General features: G+C 43.6%; 1 protein-coding gene across 1 annotated transcript in view; it reads left to right on the top strand.

Moving 5' to 3' along the window:
- Positions 1-18,955, top strand: part of INTS9 (integrator complex subunit 9) — a 75,484-nt gene that overhangs the window by 45,439 nt on the left and 11,090 nt on the right. The window contains exons 12-14 of the mRNA XM_075086504.1: positions 4,577-4,748; positions 10,211-10,335; positions 11,757-11,924. Of these exons, the coding sequence (XP_074942605.1) occupies positions 4,577-4,748; positions 10,211-10,335; positions 11,757-11,924 (465 nt within the window). The remainder of the gene's footprint in view (positions 1-4,576; positions 4,749-10,210; positions 10,336-11,756; positions 11,925-18,955) is intronic.

The following is an 18,955-nucleotide window of genomic DNA, read 5'->3' as shown; positions in this document are numbered from 1 at the left end:
AGAAAAGCCTCTTTTTCTGACTGAAAATAGCCAGGGTGGGAGTAATATTGATTCTGTGGTCTTAAATACTAGCATTTGTCTTCTTCATCTTTGCTTCCCTCCTCCATATACCAGTTCCTGCGTAACACATTCAAGGCAATAAATACCTGGAACCAAGTGATTGTACAGTATTATGTTTTGTCTTATGGTATTATATAGAATTAGGCCCGTTAGTGTTGGCCTTACGAAGGGAGTGAGGGAGGTGAAGTAATAAATGCATCACTCATTCACTGATAAGAACCACATCTTTTCAAAATTCTGGATACAGAACACACACACGCGCAGAGTAAATAGCGCTGTGTTTTGGTTCACTTCAGTAAAGGGTACACAAAGGCTTTGGAGATTTATCCTGTTTATAGCAGCAGTTGCTGACCCCATAAATCAAGTCTACCGCTTTACAGGGAAGTATAACCATATGGGATTTAAAAAAACACAGCTCGCCTCAGTCTCGGTTCACTACTTTACCATCCTCTATCTCTTAAGCTTTCCGTCAAAAATGGATCTTTCTGTAGCAGGAAGCTCTGAATGTTGCTTCTGGTTTCCAGAAATCAGTCCCATTTTGAAAATACTCCTTGGCTAAATGCCAGGCATTGGTTATGGCCCAGGCTTGGTACAGGTTGGAGATCTGAACATGGCTGTTGTGCTTATACAACCCATCTCATCTGTAGGTATAAAAGACCCGTACAAATCATTACAAATTTAGTCCCCATAAATGATTTGTGAAATTTTCTTGGACCTGTTTTGCAAGTTCAGCTCCATGTATTTTTAATATGTTAATTAGAAAAGACTTTGCTCTAGACACTGAAGTCTACCAGCTGCTTTATCACTGGGGTGAGTAGTATGCCTCTAAACTTGTTTTTGTAGCCCTTCACCCCTGCTATGTCCAGCTGTGAGAATCAGAGATTGTGAGCTGAGGTATCTTAAGAAAGAGTAAGAGTCTTCAGCAGACTTACAGAATCATAGAATCATTAAGGTTGGAAAAGACCTCTAGGATCACCAAGCCCAACCACCAACCCAACACCCCCAGGCCTCCTAAACCATGGCCCCAAGTGCCACGGCTGCATGGTGTTTGAACCCCCCCAGGGACGGTGACTCCCCCACCTCTCTGGGCAGCCTGTGCCAGGGCCTGACCCCTCTGGCAGGGAAGACATTTCCCCTCATCTCCAACCTAAACCTCCCCTGACGCAGCCTGGGGCCGGTTCCTCTCGTCCTGTCACTGGTGACTTGGGAGCAGAGACCAGCCCCCCCCTCACTCCAGCCCCTCTCAGGCAGCTGCAGAGAGCGAGAAGGGCTCCCCTCAGCCCCCTCTTCTCCAGGCTAAACCCCCCCAGCCCCCTCAGCCGCCCCCCAGCACACTTGTGCTCCAGACCCTGCCCCAGCCCCGCTGCCCTTCTCTGGACACGCTCCAGCCCCTCAAGGGCCTTCTTGTCCCGAGGGGCCCAAACCTGAGCCCAGCACTCGAGGTGGGGCCTCCCCAGGGCCGAGCACAGGGGCCCCATCCCTGCCCGGCTCCTGCTGGCCACACCAGGGCTGACACAAGCCCGGGGGCTGGTGGCCTCCTTGGCCACCCGGGCACTGCTGGCTCATGCCCAGCCGGCTGTCAGCCAGCACCCCCAGGGCCTTCTCCGCCGGGCACTTCCCAGCCCCTCTGCCCCAGGCCTGGAGCGTTGCCTGGGGTTGGTGTGACTTATCACAAATGATCTTCCAAGATTGAAAAAAAAGAGATGGAGAAAAAAAAATCACCACACCTCAGAACATGGTGCTGAGGATTCAACCTGTGTCCCTTCCCCCTCCTGAGTTAGCACCCCAGTTAGAAGCAGTGCACCCCAGCATTACAGTAGATGTTCTATTGCTGGAAATAATTAAATAAAAATTAAAAAGAATGACACGCACAAAACCCAAGGTCCTGAAAACTGGATTAGAAATCCTGTGTCTTTACAAAGAAATAGGAAGGGGTTTGAAGGTGCCATAATGTTTTGAAGAGAATGCAGCTTTTATGTTTATAAAAAAATGAACATTTGTAGAGGTAGAGTGGTGAAATAGGCTGTTGAGAATGCTTTTGCACATAGAGTGCTGCTCTCACATCTTAGCAAAGATTTGAATGCTACTGTGTACAAATACGTATATAACTGTAAGGAACCTGTGAAACAGGATGCTGGAAGAACAGTGTGTGATTTTCAGAAGTGTGTTACATAAATGCTAGCTGTAGAAATGTCTGTCACTTAGCTATCTGCTCGTCCCTGACAAAGGTTTGCCCTGGAACGTCACATATCCCATTTAATATTTGAAGTAGAAATTGTCCCCTTCTTCCAGTTTACCCAATTGAAACCGCTTTTGCAGCTTCAGTTTTGAGGCTTTTGGCTTCCCTCAAAAAGTCAAGGAAAAAGCTTCATGGGCCATTTCCTACCCGTTCTTTTAAATGCCAGTATTTTATGGGATCAGATTTATTTTGCACATTGTCTGCTAAACTGCAGTTTTTATTACTGAAGCTAAGTTTAGATTCTAAATATTGCACTCCAGATGTGTTAATCAGAAATCTTTACTAGTCTTAATTGCAGAGATGTTTTCAAGATTTAGTGCATATTAACTGCCAGAGCAGTTATTGGCTGTTTTTTTTCCTCAAATTTCCCTCTTGAAGATTAAACAGGAATTTAATATTACTAATAAGCTGCAGAAAGTGTAGCCCTACCTACTTCTTCCGTGATCCAAGGATCCACAGGGAAGTAACAGGCCGTGTCTACCTACAGTCTCCGTCTTACCTCAAACCCCAATCCCATTCCCTTCCAGCCATCCAGGTATCGCACAGCAGTTTTAAACAGGGTGTGTGGGAAGTCAAATGCAAAATCACAGCAAAATATTTGCTGTTGGGAACTTGAAGGCAACCAAACTCAAGGAAGCAAAGGAGAAAGATAAATATTGGCACCTATGTACAGCCAACTTTTATTGGATGGGTGTTGAGGGTAAGCTTGTACATTGCCGGTTCTAGCACCAAAGCATATCTGTAGGTGGTGACAGTTAGAAGTTGAGTAGGGTTGATACCTTCGTTCAGTGATGTTAAATTCAATTAAGAACCTGATTGTATAGTAACCTTATGTTCTGAAGTGCTTTGCTGCACGTGAATTGTTAAGAGGCTTAAAGATGCGTCAGAGTTCTCAGCTTTCTGTTCGCTCCCGTGTCGGCACCCTATCTTGAGTTAGATCTACTGGTAAAAAGCAACAAATAAAAGAGAATCTGGGAAGATGAATTACAGCTTTGAGAGACCAGAAGAGCTTGCTTATCGTAATGTTCTTTATTAGTTCCTCTTGAAAATCAAATACGTTAGGATGAAAAGGAATGTCCTGGGTGGCGGGGTTTTCTGCTAGAAAGGCCCGATGCGTACATCATGTTAGGGCATGTAGGGAAGAGCACGCCGGTCGCTAATTAGTGGTATCGTCTGGGGTTCCCGCGGTACAACGGCTGCAGAAACGTGTCGCTGAACCCTGCGTATGTGAGCGCTGTATTTTGAGCAATGTTGCAGTGCCTGGCAGCAGACAGCAACGTATGGAGAGATCTTTGATGGACAGTCCCACCTCCTTTAAAAACTGGCTGACAAAGGCAGTACCATTCCCCTCTTTCGCACTCATATTTCCGTGTATGTTCTTAATTGTTCAGTGTGTGATTTTGTTACGTTAAATGGCATTCTTTTTCAGAAAACTATATTTACAGTTATTTTCAGGCCGGGTAGGGAAGCATATACCTGCCAAGAAAATACTTGCGAAATATTGCATGGAAGTGCTTAGCAGACTAGTCTATTAAGTCGCTTTTGAAGTTGAACATTGCTTTACAGATTAGAAAACAGAGGCAGGAGAAATAAAGCAAAATTCTTTTTCAAAAAGTGCATTGATAAATAAACTTCCCCATCTTAGTTCCACATGCAGAGTTGATTACACTCTGTTTGCCAGCTCTAGTGACAGGCACTTCTTACTGCTCCTAGTTCATTGTCATTACTAGTTCCAGCCATAGTTCAGGAAGGGCAAGCCGGTCTGTTCTTTCGTATGTTTTTTCAGAGGACTCGACTTTGTGCGAACCCATTATACCAATGAAACTCATAGCAACACACTGCTGAAGGCAAAATTGCCTGGTACTACTGTGATGTAAGAAAACCAGGTTAAACATCAGTGCCCAGAGCTCTTTGTAGACATGGCAAATAAGAAAAAGTAGTTTATTTTATGGCAGCTGAGCACTCTGCTCACTCCGTGCAACTCTAAGCAGGGAGTGTTTGCAGAGTCTCCACTCAGTTACCATACTGCTGGTACCAAAGAAATGAGAGCCAGGACTTGGAGGCACCTGGCCCCATCCTCTGACTTTCTTTTCGTAACATTTAGTACAGTCATGACCAAATTTGTTGGAAAATCTAGGGGATATGCAGGAAGGGACTCTGTGATAAGTAAGAAATAAACTGTAAAATATTTATAATCTCCTCTAAATAAACACACTGAACTACAAAGCACAGAGTCATGAAAAGTTTGTAATGTCTGGATTTTTGTTTTTATTTCAGCTCATTCAGACAAACAAACTGAAGCATTATCCGAGCATCCATGGAGACTTCAGCAATGACTTCAAGCAGCCGTGTGTTGTGTTTACTGGACATCCCTCTCTTAGATTTGGGGATGTGGTTCATTTCATGGAGTTATGGGGAAAATCTAGCTTGAACACTGTTATATTCACAGGTAAGTAAAATGCAGTTATCATTGTCAATTTAACAGTAGGTTGTGTGCTCTTGTTAAGTGTGGCCGTATCCTGGGGGCCTTACTCATTTGTTCAGGAGCAGAAGTTTCTGACTTCAGTAGGAGCTCGTCTAAATTAAGACCCCAGGATTGACTATAGGGACAAATGTAATTCATTTAATTATTTAATGTGCCATTTAATTCATTTTAGCCCTGCAGAGCCAACCTTTGCCATGCAGAGTCCATTCTTGCCATTTCTAAGCAAAATCTTTGTTAAGCACAGCAGTAAAATGCCTACAGGAAATTAATTTTTGGATTAAAAACAGCTGCCTGCAAGTTAAACCCAGGCAAGACCTAACTGATGCTGGTTAGACAGGAGAAACACTTCTTCTCCATATTCCATTGGAATCGCAAATCTTTCCTCATTCTTTCTCCTGCCCTTTCATCAAAACCTCAGGCAACCAGGTAGTCTGTTTCTAAAGATGTTTCTGTCATCTTTCAGAAGCGTGCACCCCTACAGACCTGGCAGTCGCGATCTATCCCATTGCTGCCTTTTGGCTGAGCTTTTTTTTCAGCTCCTTTTTGGCTGACAGACACATCTGTATCTGAAGCTCAAGGTACAGCTCTAGCTAATACCCTGGGGAGCTGTTCTCTTTCTCAGTGACTCAGGCTGCCAGGGGCACAACAGGACTTTTAAGTTCCTCCACTTCTCCCAGTCTGCTTCTAGTGCTGACCCTACTTGTAACGGATTTAATGAATCAAGCCCCATCCGCCTCAGAACGAGCTATGGTCTGAGAGCCGCGGGGCAGCTGCATCCTGGGATCGTGCCAATCATTAACAGCAAGACAAAGGATTTAAGAGAGAACATGAAGCTTTTGTGAAATATAGCAAAGGGGATATCTTCCAGAGTTTGATCTCCTTTAAAAAAACTTCAATGCCTTTCCTCAAACTGGTGTTCTGCCCAGGTGCCTCCTTTTCGTACCCATTGTGTCCTCCAAACAGAACCCTACAGTGGGCACTCTTCAGATTGGAGAAGGGAAATAATCCTTTCATAGAATCATAGAATCACAGAATAGTTTGGGTGGGAAGGGACCTTTAGAGGCCATCCAGTCCAACCCCCCTGCAGTAAGCAGGGACATCTTCAAACAGAGTAGTTGTCCTTCGGGCTGTTGCTACTGATTTTATGTATAACAAGCTCTGGTATGACTGGGAGATGTGTTCTATATAGTTTAGCCAGATAAAAAAGTGTGGATTTTGGACTAGGACAAAGTAATTAGAGATAGGGAGGAGAACACAGAGTAACTAATCAAACCTACTCCCACAGCAAGGGCATGATGGAGTCCCACTGTTAAGCTTATTTTCCCCCTGTTTTTAGTAAGTGGGACTGCTGGAAAGCACATAACCTCCTAAAGCAAACAGGATTGGTAAAGAGTTATTTCTTTCCTTCTTTGGTTTTTTTTTTTTTACTATATACTTGAGGATAGCGATGGGCAAGTCCCTTTGATTCTTTCACAGTACTGATACCAAAAAGTGTCACAGTATTGTGATACTCTTAAACCAAATTGAAAAGATTTAAAGAAGTGTAAAATTAGCCCTACTGCAAGGGGAGGGAAGATCTAAGGGGGTTCCTGCTGAGCAGGTCAGACACTAGAACCTAGACTGTGTTTGTGCTGGGGAATGGTTCATGGTACCACAGCACTAATGTCATAGCTGTGACAGTACCCATCTCCTGCCCTTTGAGGTAGTTTCAGCAGATATGCCCTAACTACAGGAATGGGTAAAATTGCAATATAAATATGCATTATCTTGGAAATAGCGAATGCTGCTCCAGTTGGGACTTCAATTAAAACCAAAGTGTGCACACCCTCTGCTGGGTTGTGCAGAGGAAATCAGTGGCATTAATCATGTTCTGAATGTGCTACCCACCATAAGAAACTGGCCTTTAATGGCAAGGACTCTTATTCTGTGCCTTCTTGTAGGGAGAGGTAATTGACCTTTTGGTATTAAAATGTAACCCTTCTATGAAGTGAGGAAGTAGAGCAGGCTTCTATTAGAGCGTGGCCCTGGCAAGTTGTTAAGGCATCTGAATGGCGGTTGTAACAACCTGTGTGGATACATTAAGTCAGGGTCTTTGAGATTTGTTCCCAGTTTATACTTCAAATGAAACTCCAGTTGAGATGAGCTTTGGTTAAGGTGACCTTGGTGTGCACAGTGATTCCAGGCACGTGTGGTGGCTTGTTTCCTAAATTTATCTATCTGTGGCTTTTGGAGTGCAGCTTCTGTCTCTCTCTGTAGCCATACCCATTCGGCAGGATGTTCCTGCTTCCTTATGACTGTCTCACCTGGAACAAATGTCTACAGAAATTCCTAGCTGATTAAATTCTTCTGTTCTTAGTAAGTCCAGTGGAAATCTGAAGTGCTTCCATTGATGCACAGGATTTTTATTATTTAATTATCTAGCTTCTCCTGTTTTAAGATAAAATCTCCTATAGTTATGAAAAAAATGTGGTCCACTGAAGCAATATGTAGTAGCAGATGGATAATGTGAAAGACTCCTAATTTATAGTCGTTAGGACCTTTAAACTACAGGCCGTGCAGTATTGTTAATGATAATACTGCTTGTTCAGTCCACAGGCGCTACGTAGTCTCCACCTTTCCAATTTGTAATGTAAAAAAACAACTATGAGAGAATATAGACTAACACAGCAGCTGCAGCCAATAGACAGGACGCCAGCTGTGACTGAGCTGCAGTGCTGCTCTGCTTGCCTGTGTCACCTGCAAATGTTACCGCTGAAGCAGTATTGAGTAGTTTATCGATTAAAAAATATTGAATACCACTAAGCCACAAAGAAATTGTAGAAGAAAACATGGTAGAAAGAAGTCTGCTTCTTGCTCTCTCTCCGATAACAACAATGCTTTAAAAACTAACTCCCTAGGAGATCTTAAAAACAGTGCATGCATGCCACATTAGTGCTGTACAATGGAAGGTTTTATAACTCATTGTCACACAGTAGTAAATCAGATGTCTTGGGGGAAAAGCTAAAGACCTGTATTTCTGTCAGAAGAAGTCAATATTTGTCCTTGACAGGCACTGTCTTCCATCAGACAGGTGACTTCTGGTTTTTTGGTGGTTTCAAAACAGCTATTCCTGTATGTCACGAGTTCACTGTGAGATTAGCTCAGGTTGTTTTTCACGTGTTCTAAATCTTCTAAGCCCTGTGCTAGAATTCCTTCTTTAGAATTTCTCACTTTTCCAAGGCTACTTACATTCCTATTAGTCGTTCGGAGAGACTGTAGGCTGGATGCCATTTTGGATTCTTAGATCAAAAAATCCACGTCTGTAGATTATCTGAGCCTACTGATTCCACACCATTCGTCTGAATAGGTGCTGCCTCCTGGCATTCTCAGATACAAGCAGTCAAACCTCTGTGTCATCCACAGCACCAGGTGGGAGGAAAAGCTCTCTTCTGATAACTTTTTCAACTTACTATTTGCAGTTTCATTGTATATCCCTGCCCGACCTGTGCCTGACTTAAGTTTTCTGGTTTTCCCCAATGAGTTCTAAAATGTCTTGATTTAACCCTAATTGACCAGCGATCATTCTTCACCTAGCTACCTTCTTAGTATTCCTATTTATAAGCTTCTCTTTATTGCTATTAAATTTAACTGCCATTAACTCCCATTTTTCACACAGATATTTTTAGGCTTTGTTTCATTGCCACTAACACATCTGCTTTTAATGAGCGTGGCTTTTTGCCTAGGATAATTTTTATTTCATGTTTGTGGATTCATGCCTTTTTGGGAATCTAGTAAGACGTTCTTGTACAACTATCATTTTTTGTTAATATTTCTCACTTTGATGTTCCCAGGCAGTTATTCTGACAATTGCTTTAAACTTGGGAAAATTATCCCTTTGACAGTTCCAAACATATGTATCATTGGCTGATGCTATATTCTGTTCTCACAGGGTAAATATAACCACATCATGATCCCTGGTACTCAGCCAGCAGCAGATTTTTAGGCTAGCAATTAACTTGTCTTTATCAGTAGAATGAGACCACCACTCTGGGTGCTGAACTTCCTGTGGTAAAGTGTTAAGGAGATTTTTTTCTTGCTGTCTGCATGAGAAATCCAGCCAGTGCTCTCCTCAGGGTGATGTAAGAACGCAGAAGATGGCTGTCTAAATCTAGACTGAAGCCTCTGTATTTAAGTTTCCTTTAAGTTCACCCTTTTACACAGCCTGAGCAGATACCAGCGAAATACCTCATACTGTTTTCTAGCAAGGCTTGGTGGTTCACAACTGCACTTCACTCTGCAGGTTGTCCTTTGAGGCCCTGTCGTTCAGAACAGTCTAGCAGATAAGTCTTTTGTGCATCCCTTCCTTTTTTTCTCATTCTGAACTTACCAAACTAATACCAATTTTAATTTTTCTAGCATTCCTTCTATGCGATCTATCTCACAATTATTAGGTAGATAGTGATGGACTAAGCTTTTCCGCGTCATTAGTTGGTAACCCTCCGAATCAAGTGGCTACACGTATCCTACGCTGTGTCACCTATGAGACCTGTGGTTTTCATTCACCCAAAAATAGTATTTTTCTATGGTATTCTCAATGTTGTATTACTCTGTGTGAGTAAAAGCCCATTCGGTGCACGACTTTTCCCTGGCAAACTTCTAATCTGATTTTTAAAAGTCAATAATAGGAGTACAAAGGGAAGTTGAGACTGGCTAGGTCTAATAAAGACAGCAACTAATAAAGTTATCACAGCCCGTCTCTCCTTCTGGGTAGCCCCTACCACAAGCAGCCTTCAGTTCATACTGGCCTGAACTAGAACTGCGCTGCTGGCATAGCTGTAAAAAGCCCAATTACCTGTCCCTCCAACTCCCTACATGTCCTCTTGGGTTATATTAATATTTGGGCCTTGTTTTCCACCAGTCTAAACCTGGCACTTAGATTAAAAAGAGAATAATATATATATATATACACACACTGTAAGGAAAAAGTGGAGGTGGAAGGTGATGTGTCTGTAGCAGAGGACATTGGTGCATGTTGATCAAGATACAATCTCTACGCTGCATTTTTGTCATAGTGAAAAACAAGCTGACACTTGGGTTATCTTATGATACCAAAAATGTATACATCTTGCCTTCTTTTACAGGATCTGATTAAAATAAGAGATAATGTTTTTGTCTTGATTAAATTTGTAACAAAAAATCATGCAATAGTGTGTTCAAGTTAAATAGTATTGCTCTGTTGCTTGATTAAGGTAAGACTAATCGTGGGCATAATTTTCATCAAATTAACTGAAATAACGGGTGGGGGAAGGAAGAAGGGAAGAGAAATGTATAACAGAATTAACATTGCTGAGCAACAGCTTGTCTAGACTATAATGTGGAGTCAGAGAGGAATTGGGCCATCTTCGTTCTTAACAGGCATTCAGTGTTCTCAACATTTCTCTTTTCAGAACCTGATTTCTCTTACCTGGATGCCCTGGCTCCTTATCAACCTTTGGCGATGAAATGCGTTTACTGTCCCATTGACACAAGACTGAATTTTATTCAGGTGTCTAAATTACTCAAAGAAGTCCAGGTAATGAATTTCCTGTCACTTTTCCTCATTTTTTTTTTACACACCTGAAATAAATAGGTCAATTGCGGACGAGCAAAATCAAGACAACACGCAGATCCTTTTTTCCGTGAGAGAACACAGAGCACTGAGCTCTCCTTTATCATCCTGCTCCAAACTGGATATGGCATGACTGCCAATCTCTGCACAGAGTGCCTGGAAGATCCCTAAAAGCTTAGAGCGCAGAGCAAATGGTGTGTACATTCCTTTCCTCCTTCTTAGGTCTATATAGTCGTAATAACTTTTTCCCTTATTCTTTTTCTTGTTTGTGTGATTAAGCCTGGCTGTGTCTAATACAGTCTTAATGTAAAGGGTACCCAGTGCTGAGTATCCTCAGCGCCCTTAGCTTTAACCTCTGCTCTTTATCCTGCCATTGATACTTGCTTTGGTCCTGGCACTGCTGTTCTGGAGTTTCACGGCTCTTCCAAATCCACGGCTTTCCTTACTCCATTTGCAAAATCCAGACGACTTTTGTCTAGGAAGAAGGCCAGAGCGTTCATGTAGTCTCTGCTTTTCCCCCCTTGACTCTTTTCGGGTTTAGTGGCTTCTCCTTGTCCATCGTTTCTTCTGAAATTTACTTTGTGACTCATGCCATAATTAGAATAATCCCCAGGTTTTTTCCTGGGTGAGCTTTTCCCTTTGTCCTGTTTTCAACTTGTTGAACATAAAAATGGATATTCTTCCAAACCTCTTAACAATGTCTGGATCATTTTGTCTTTGTTCTGTGGCCCGGCTTGTCACCGCACACCTGAGAGCAATTGCCATTCCCTGTTTTTCTGACAAGCATCTTCTTCCATGTTACTACTGAAGTGTAACGCTGTTTCCAAAACAGTCTGGAGAAACACTGTCTTGTCCTTTGTCTTCCTTAAATCCCGCAGTGATCCTTGTGGCAACCAGCCCGTTTACTCTTTGTTAATATATTGCTGCCAGGTCACAAAAACTCAGAGCTGCTTATTTTGCTAATGTTTTTGCAGCCTTGCATATTGATGCATCTGCCTCACTCCGTGCCATTTTGTGATGGTCTCCACCACCAGTCTCATTTGCTTCCGATTTCAGTGACAAGGATTTGGAAGAAAAAGCTAGTGAATATTCTTTTTTTTCTCTCCTTATGGCAGCTAATACGACTGCTGATATTGAAGCGGTGATTAAAGATGCAAATCAAGGCCTTGTTACTCTGGACACTGTTGTATACAAAGACTGCCTGCTCCTTGAGCAGTTTGTTCCAATACTGACTGGATCTTCTGGATTGCAATTTTTGGATGTCGTTTTCATAAATTAGCTTGCTAACAACAATCTGCAGACCTCCTTATGGCAATGATTACTGTTGTAGGGCAGCACACAGAACAAACCAAACATTTTTGTAAGTCACCACTCTTCTTTTCCAGCCTCTCCACGTCGTTTGCCCGGAGCAATACACTCAGCCACCACCCACCCAGTCTCATCGCACAGATCTGATGATAGACTGCCAGCCTCCGCCGATGTCCTACCGCAGAGCGGAGGTGCTGACTCTTCCGTACAAGCGGCGTTATGAGAAGATCGAAATCATGCCAGAAGTGAGTAACAAAAGTGGGGGAAAAGATGGTGGCTTCTTGCTCATACAGCCAAATTCAAGCTACTGCCTCAGTAGCCCCTTTGGCTAAAGATGTCTTGTGGCTGTGATTTACTGTTGACTGTGATCATGTAGAGCCCTTCCTATCATACGGAGGGCTAAGAAAGAAGCATTTCTGAGAGAGAATTTCACTTTGTAAACTAATGGGAATTGAAAAAAAACATTATGGGCAAGCAAAAAATATGCTCAGGTTAGTTGTCCTTTGCAAGGATGTATTGCATCTCAAAATACAGAGCAAAGGGCCATCTCTGCTAGCCACCTGTGAGGCAAGTCAGTCATCTCCAGTTTAAATATGAGCAAGTTGAGGCACTGCAGTTTGAATTAGGTGCCCAGGGCCATGGAAAGGATCTGTGCTGCCATCCAGTGAGACTTGGACAGGCTGGAGAGCTGGGACGAGGGGAACCTCATGGAATTCAACAAAAGCAATGTGCCCTTGGGGCCAAGGGGGCCAGCAGTGTCCTGGGGGGCATGAAAAGGCGTGTGGCCAGCAGGGCGAGGGAGGTTCTCCTCCCCCTCTGCTCTGCCCCAGTGAGGCCACAGCTGCGGGGCTGCGGCCAGTTCTGGGCCCCCAGTGCAAGAAGGGCAGGGAGCTGCTGGAGCAAGGCCAGGGGAGAGCTGCCAAGGGGATCAGGGGCTGGAGCATCTCCCTCGTGAGGAAAGGCTGAGAGACCTGGGTCTGTTCAGCCTGGAGAAGAGAAGGCTGAGGGGGGATCTCATCAATACCTATAAATATCTGAAGGGTGGGTGTCAGGAGGATGGGACTGGGCTCTTTTCAGCGGTGCCCAACGCCAGGCCAAGGGGCCACGCGCACAAGCTGGAACACGGGAAGTTCCCCCTGAACATGAGGACAAACCCCTTCCCTGTGCGGGTGCCAGAGCAGGGGCACAGGCTGCCCAGAGAGGCTGCGGGGTCCCTTCCCCGGAGACATTCACCCCCCGCCTGGACGCGGCCCTGTGCCCCTGCTCTGGGTGTGCCTGCTCAAGCAGGGGGTGGGACGGGATGAGCTCCAGAGGGCCCTGACAACCCCCACCAGTCTGTGATTCTGTGAAAGGATCTGGGAGTTAGTAGCAAGGAGTTGTCTTTCTCCTTCCTCAGCTGTACCTGCATGAGAAAACACTTTCCCTTGAGGAGCAGTATTCAGTCATACATTAAAGGCATAGTAGTGAAATGGCTCATTTGTATTACAACAGTTTCAATAAATGGTTAATTCCTATGGACTGCTGAAGTCCAACAGGTTAATGGGTTGCTTGTAGCCATGTATAATGTGGGCTATGTATGCCAGCAACATCTATTAATAATTTATTAACCCCATAAATCAAATATAAATGTACCCGTAATACAAAGGGTGATCCATATTCTAACAGACATGATCTTAAACCATTTTTTGACAATCCAGTCAGCACAACTGTGTCCTTGGATCAAAGGTCACAGTGGCTTTTTACAAGCAGGCGTTCTGCCCTTTAGAAACTGTTGAATACGTGACTTTACTTCTCATCAGAGTGTAGAGGGAAGAAGTACCCTTAGTACCAGACATGAAGTACAGAACTGGTACGCACGTAACAAAATCCCTCAGCCAGTCTGCAACACCCATTCCTGCCATTTCACGTGTGTCTAATTTGTGCATCAGTTCTGTTACGAGCCTGTGCCCAGATCACTGGTGAGAGGACTGCCAGAGACAAGGAAGGATTTTTTAATTAGAAAATACACTTGGATGCAGCTCCATTATGGCATGTGTATTTAATTGTTTTGGAGATTTGCATATTTATTGGATCCTGTTAAACCTAAGACTAGTAAAAAGTGGCTTCCATTCACCAGCACGACCAAAACAAATCTTGCATTCTGAGTGCAGAGAGCCAGCACATGATTTACCTGTTATTTAGATTCCACTGAAGCTTTGGGTTTTCTCCTAAACTGTGAGGGTGTAAGTGAGCTTTGTATGTGAGCCTACTATCCCTTGTGTCAGCCCTGTGAAGAGGGTCGATACCAGCCTTCCCTGCAAACAGAATGCAGATTAGCACAGATGCTACAGATGAATATTCACCAACCCTCATACATTTTTAAGTCCCTATCAAGTGGGAGGGTTGTCTAAAAGCTAGGCTGGTCCATGGGAGTCACAGGTTAAGTTTCTTGCTCTGTCAGAGTCTTCCTGTATGATAAGCATGAGTCTGAAACACAAAATGCAGCTCACACTGGAAAAGACACCGAGTTCCCTGGCAGAGCTTATTAGTCTGAAGGCAGCGCCATGCTCACAGGCTAGACCGCATCAGAAAACAAGTCAGTAATTCTCTTGTTGGCTTGGCTCTTGACAGCAAGATCCCTTACACTTGAGGCTCAAGAGGCCATGTGGATTCAGCCTCATTGGCAGCCACTAATGTGAAAATGCTCTCCATTTCTCAAATCCAGATCTCCTGTGGTTTTTAGGTGCTGTCTGTCACTGAAGCAAATGGATTATTCCTATACCTGTAGGTAAAAACAGCGCATAGAAATAAAAGCACTTCGCAAAACGGCTGGGATGTTGGAGGGAGGATGCCCTGTAGCCAATGGGGTATTCACCAGCCTGGGAAAGGTTATCAAAGAATCACACAGGAAATGAGAGCTGGGTTCTATTGCATTGACTTCAGCTAGGAGAGTTCGAGCAGAAAGCTGCACAGACAGGAATATTAACAGAAATGGCCCTTTTTTTCCCCTCTAACAAATAACATCGAATTATATTCACACAGGAGTCCTTATTTCAAAGCTGTCTGTGCTCAGAGAATAAAAATCTCATGTGATTTTCCATGTCCAGGTATTCTCACTGGTTCCGAAGCTGCACTCGCCAACTTGTTGCAAAAAGCTACTTGGTATGTAATGACGCTCCTGAAAAGACTTCAATATGATACAAACATTAGTAGACCAGGTCATCTCTGAGGCTTTCAGGAAAGCTGTTGTCCTTCCCCGTTGGTGTCAGGGAGGTAGTGTTTGCTTGCCTCAGGGGGCTCTTTGAGAGTTAGACCCAATAGTGGTTTCGTGCTAGCCTCTGAGAGCAAGGCTGTGATTCAGGGCTGTTAATAGGATGCCATTCCCCAGCCCTGAGATATGCAAACCCTCCTCAAAAAGAGATCTTGCTCATTCTTTATAAGGGAACTTGCTAGAGGAATAGCAACTTTGTAGTGATCCCAGGCTGTCTCCCCAGGACAATCTCTATTTCAGCATGCCTTCATCACATCACTCTGTGAGGCTAGATTTGCTTCCAACTTGACCTGCAGCGTGGTCATAAGGTGCAGGAGGGATGGTCTGTTGTCTCCCACCCTCTCTGACTTTGGTCTTTGAGTCTTCACAGCGTAGCTGATGACTGCTGAGAAGTGTAACTATGTAATCTCTGTGTAACCAGTCACAACAGTCGATCCCAAAGGATCATCGTTTGGTTTTCAAATAAATGGGAGAAGGAGGAAAAGGCTGTCTTTTTCTGGGGCCTGTATTTCCTTTGATGCTAACCCCCTAAATAAGCACGACATTATCTCCTTACCTCCCTCATAATTTCTATGTGCCGTCTGCGTGGCTTGCCTTATTCCCCCTCCCAGCAGAAGAGCCCTGTCTGTCTGTCCCATTGTGCAGAGGGATCATTAGGATGTTGGTTTTGAGAGGCTGATGCAAATGGCTCATTGGTTTCAGGCAGGGTTTACACAGTATCGGCAAAAAATGGCTGTAACTTCCCCTTCTGCTGGGTGGATTGTGCAAGACAGGTTTTCAGATACCATAGACAGGGCTCCCTGGCAGAGAGTATTTGCTGCTTAATGTCCCCTTTTCAGTAGTTTAATCCAGGAAGACTCTTTAATGGTGCCTAAACATATAGAAATTTCTATACTGCAAGGAAAGGGTGTTTCTCTGGGGTTCTGTGAAGGCTCAAGTGGCAGTTGGAGGGGGTGTTTTACAGCTCCTAGCAAACCTTGCGAAGGCTTGTTATTTGTCAAAACCATGTTAGGCAAAAATGGAATGGTGAAATCCACACTGGGAAAAAAAGTAATTGCTAGATCTGCTTGAGGGCTAGGGTCTGTACTTTAGACTTGGGTCTAAAGTACAGCCAAAAGTCTCATAAAAGAACATCTGCTTCAATGAAGTCCTGATCAGGGCCCTCTCCTAGCGTTAATGGCCCTCTTTCGGAAGCAGACATGCACTCAAACTTCTGTCTCAATTCTTAAAGCTTTTGAAAACCATGAAAACCAAACAGTTGGCTCAGCGTCGTTTCAGTCAATACAGACTGACAGTACAGTAGTGTGAAATTTCCTTCCCAAAACTGTTCCAGTGCTTCAATTCTGGCCTGTCATACTAATGTAAATTTACTGATGCTGCCGGAGCTTGTCTACATTTCAATCACTTCACTGAAGAGCGAAGTCAGGTCAAGCAGGACTGTTGTATGTTAATGAGATTTACACTCGGAGCAGCCTTTGTTTAGAGAGAGGTTTTAACAGTCCCAAGGCACCAGGCTGGAATGGCTCTCAGAGGTATTGTGGAAACCTTTACACTTGAACTAATTTGTTCTTCTCTGGCATCTGCCTTTCACTTTAAAAAATAATAAAAAAAAAAAAAGACTGCTTCCTGGAAATTGATTAGGCATTGTCTATTCACAGGAGAGCGATGGGAAAATGGAAAACACATTTCTGGAGCAAACAGATAAATTAAAGAGTAGTGTTTGAGCAAATAATGTGCCTCCAGTTTAATTACAGCTGAACAATGGTGCGGATCACTTGATTTCGGCGGCAGGCTGGCTTCAGTGAGGGCTCTGTGTTTTTAAAATACTCTTTGCAAGTTCTTCAGGACAGAGGCCAGTGCAGGAGAGTGTGAATGTGCAATGCAGGGTCTGATATGAAGTGAAATGATTAAGAACTATTGCAGAGAAGAATTAGGAAAACAGCCGCTTGGCAGCCCATTATAATTATGTAGTTTCACTCTACCCTCCCCTTTTATTTTGCCTTTCCACATAGGATCTTGCCAATGCCTTTTTGAGAAAAAGAAAGGCAAAACATGGCTTTCAGCTTAGCTTTCCAACTTCTTCCATTTTTTCAGGGACTAAAGAGTTTGTTTTCTGTCTTTATTCTAACCCGTGAGTTATTTTGGTGACCCCACATTATCCAGTCTCCTGACCTCTCCATTCTTTTTCCCCTGACTATTCCGCCTCGTATAAAGATGCTGTAGCCTCACTTACCATAAAATAAATTAAATATAACCATCCTGCTTGCTTCTGCCACTCTCATTCCTCCCTTCAGATCCAAGTTCACTGAATCCACCGCCTGTAAAATTGCCTGGAGTCCCTCCTTCATTCTAGCACAGGCCCTCTCCGAGTTTGACTTCAACTTTTGACATTCCATCAAAACTAGTCTTTTCCCAGCTTTTGCCAACCTTTTCTTAGACAAAGCCAGAACCACTGTAGTCTGCCATCTTCCTGATTTACGTCAGTGCTGTTGTGGAATCATAGAATGGTTTGGGTTGGCAGGGACCTCTAGAGTTCATCTAGTCCAACCCCCCTGCAGTGAGCAGGGACATCTTCAGCCAGATCAAGTTGCTCAGACCCCCATCCAGCCTGACCTTGAATGTTTCCAGCCATTCCTTTCTTCTTAAAAATGCCTCCCACCTCACTACCATGTCTCTTTTCTCCCTGCCATTCACCTTCCCATTGCTTCTGCAGTCGATTTTCCTCCCTCTGCCCATCTTTTGTGGGCTTTGAATGTGTTATCCCTCATTTCCCTGGCTTTTGGGGTTTGGGTTTTTTTTGCTGTACCTTTCCTCTGGTTGGTCTCATCTGCAGATTGTCCTGTTTAGATTGTTCAAACTTGGATCTGCTTTTCTGCTCCCAGACTGCCTTCACCTGCCCACATTAATATCTAGGTTTGTTTCTTCTTCATTTTTCATGGCTGGCTGTAAGGTAACACTTTTCTAGCCAGGCACTCGCCTCTTTTCCCAATGAGCTTCAACAACATCATATTGACATTCTGACCCATAAACTGGTCACTATATTTTGAATACTTTGATTGATGCCCTTTTCATGTCTTTCAAGTGACTCATCTTTTGCATCCGTAAGATGCTTGCCTTTACTTTGAAGACATTTCACGTTCTTGCTTCCCCTACCTGTCATGTTTTATTCAAGTTTGAGGCTGATTTCTGCTTCTGCTAGTTCTGGCTTCCACTGTCCTCTTGTGAGTTCCTCAAACAACTGTTTCTTGCCTGCTCCCAGGCTATGCAGCATACCGTGGAAGAGCTTCATTAAACAGCCATAAATCTACTTCATTACACTTCTTAAATACCTCCTTAAAACTGTCTCTTGGCACAGGATTGGCAAAAAGCCAGTGGTTAGCTTTAGTACTGAGACTACTGTTTCTAATCCCACAAGGATTATTTCCTGTTGGTTGGTCAGTACGTATCTTTCTGTTTTGATTTCCAGGCTCTGGGGGCACGGTTTGTCATGTTGATCTGGAACCCTCATCCATGTACATGGAAAAGGTGGTGTTTGTTACATTGCTCAAAACTGCAGCTTGTTTTATTTCTCCACTAGGTGTTGGCTCTATGGAAAAGTAAAGATAAGATGTAGACATTTGCAAGAATTAATATAAAAAACTTTAGATATTTATGGCATGATTCTTCATCCACTGAAGTTAAAATCCGCTCCAGAGAGAATTGTAGCAGACCCACAGAGACTGAAAGATCTATTAAGTTAGGGTTAGTTTAGCTTCACTGCATTTAAAACACTTGGATTCTGTAAAATCTGAGGCTGAGACCCCAAAAAGGCATGACTTGGATCACACACTAATGGTTGTATAGATGCCCTTAGTTCTAGGATGTTTGTTTTTCTCTGATGGAAACACCCTTGTTGCTTTAAGTCGCATTGGAAAGATTCCCCAGTTTCCGTCCTGCTGCACAAATGGCCTGCAGCATGCTTCTGCCTTGTTTAATATGCTTGCTGGTCATGAACGCTTACTCCACAGGCATATTTAAATCTTTAGA

The sequence above is a fragment of the Phalacrocorax aristotelis genome, chromosome 3 (assembly GCF_949628215.1).
Source record: "Phalacrocorax aristotelis chromosome 3, bGulAri2.1, whole genome shotgun sequence".
In the NCBI taxonomy this organism is placed as follows: Eukaryota; Metazoa; Chordata; class Aves; order Suliformes; family Phalacrocoracidae; genus Phalacrocorax; species Phalacrocorax aristotelis.
The sequence above is the reverse complement of the archived record's forward strand: the minus strand, read 5'-3'. Positions and strand labels throughout refer to the sequence as shown.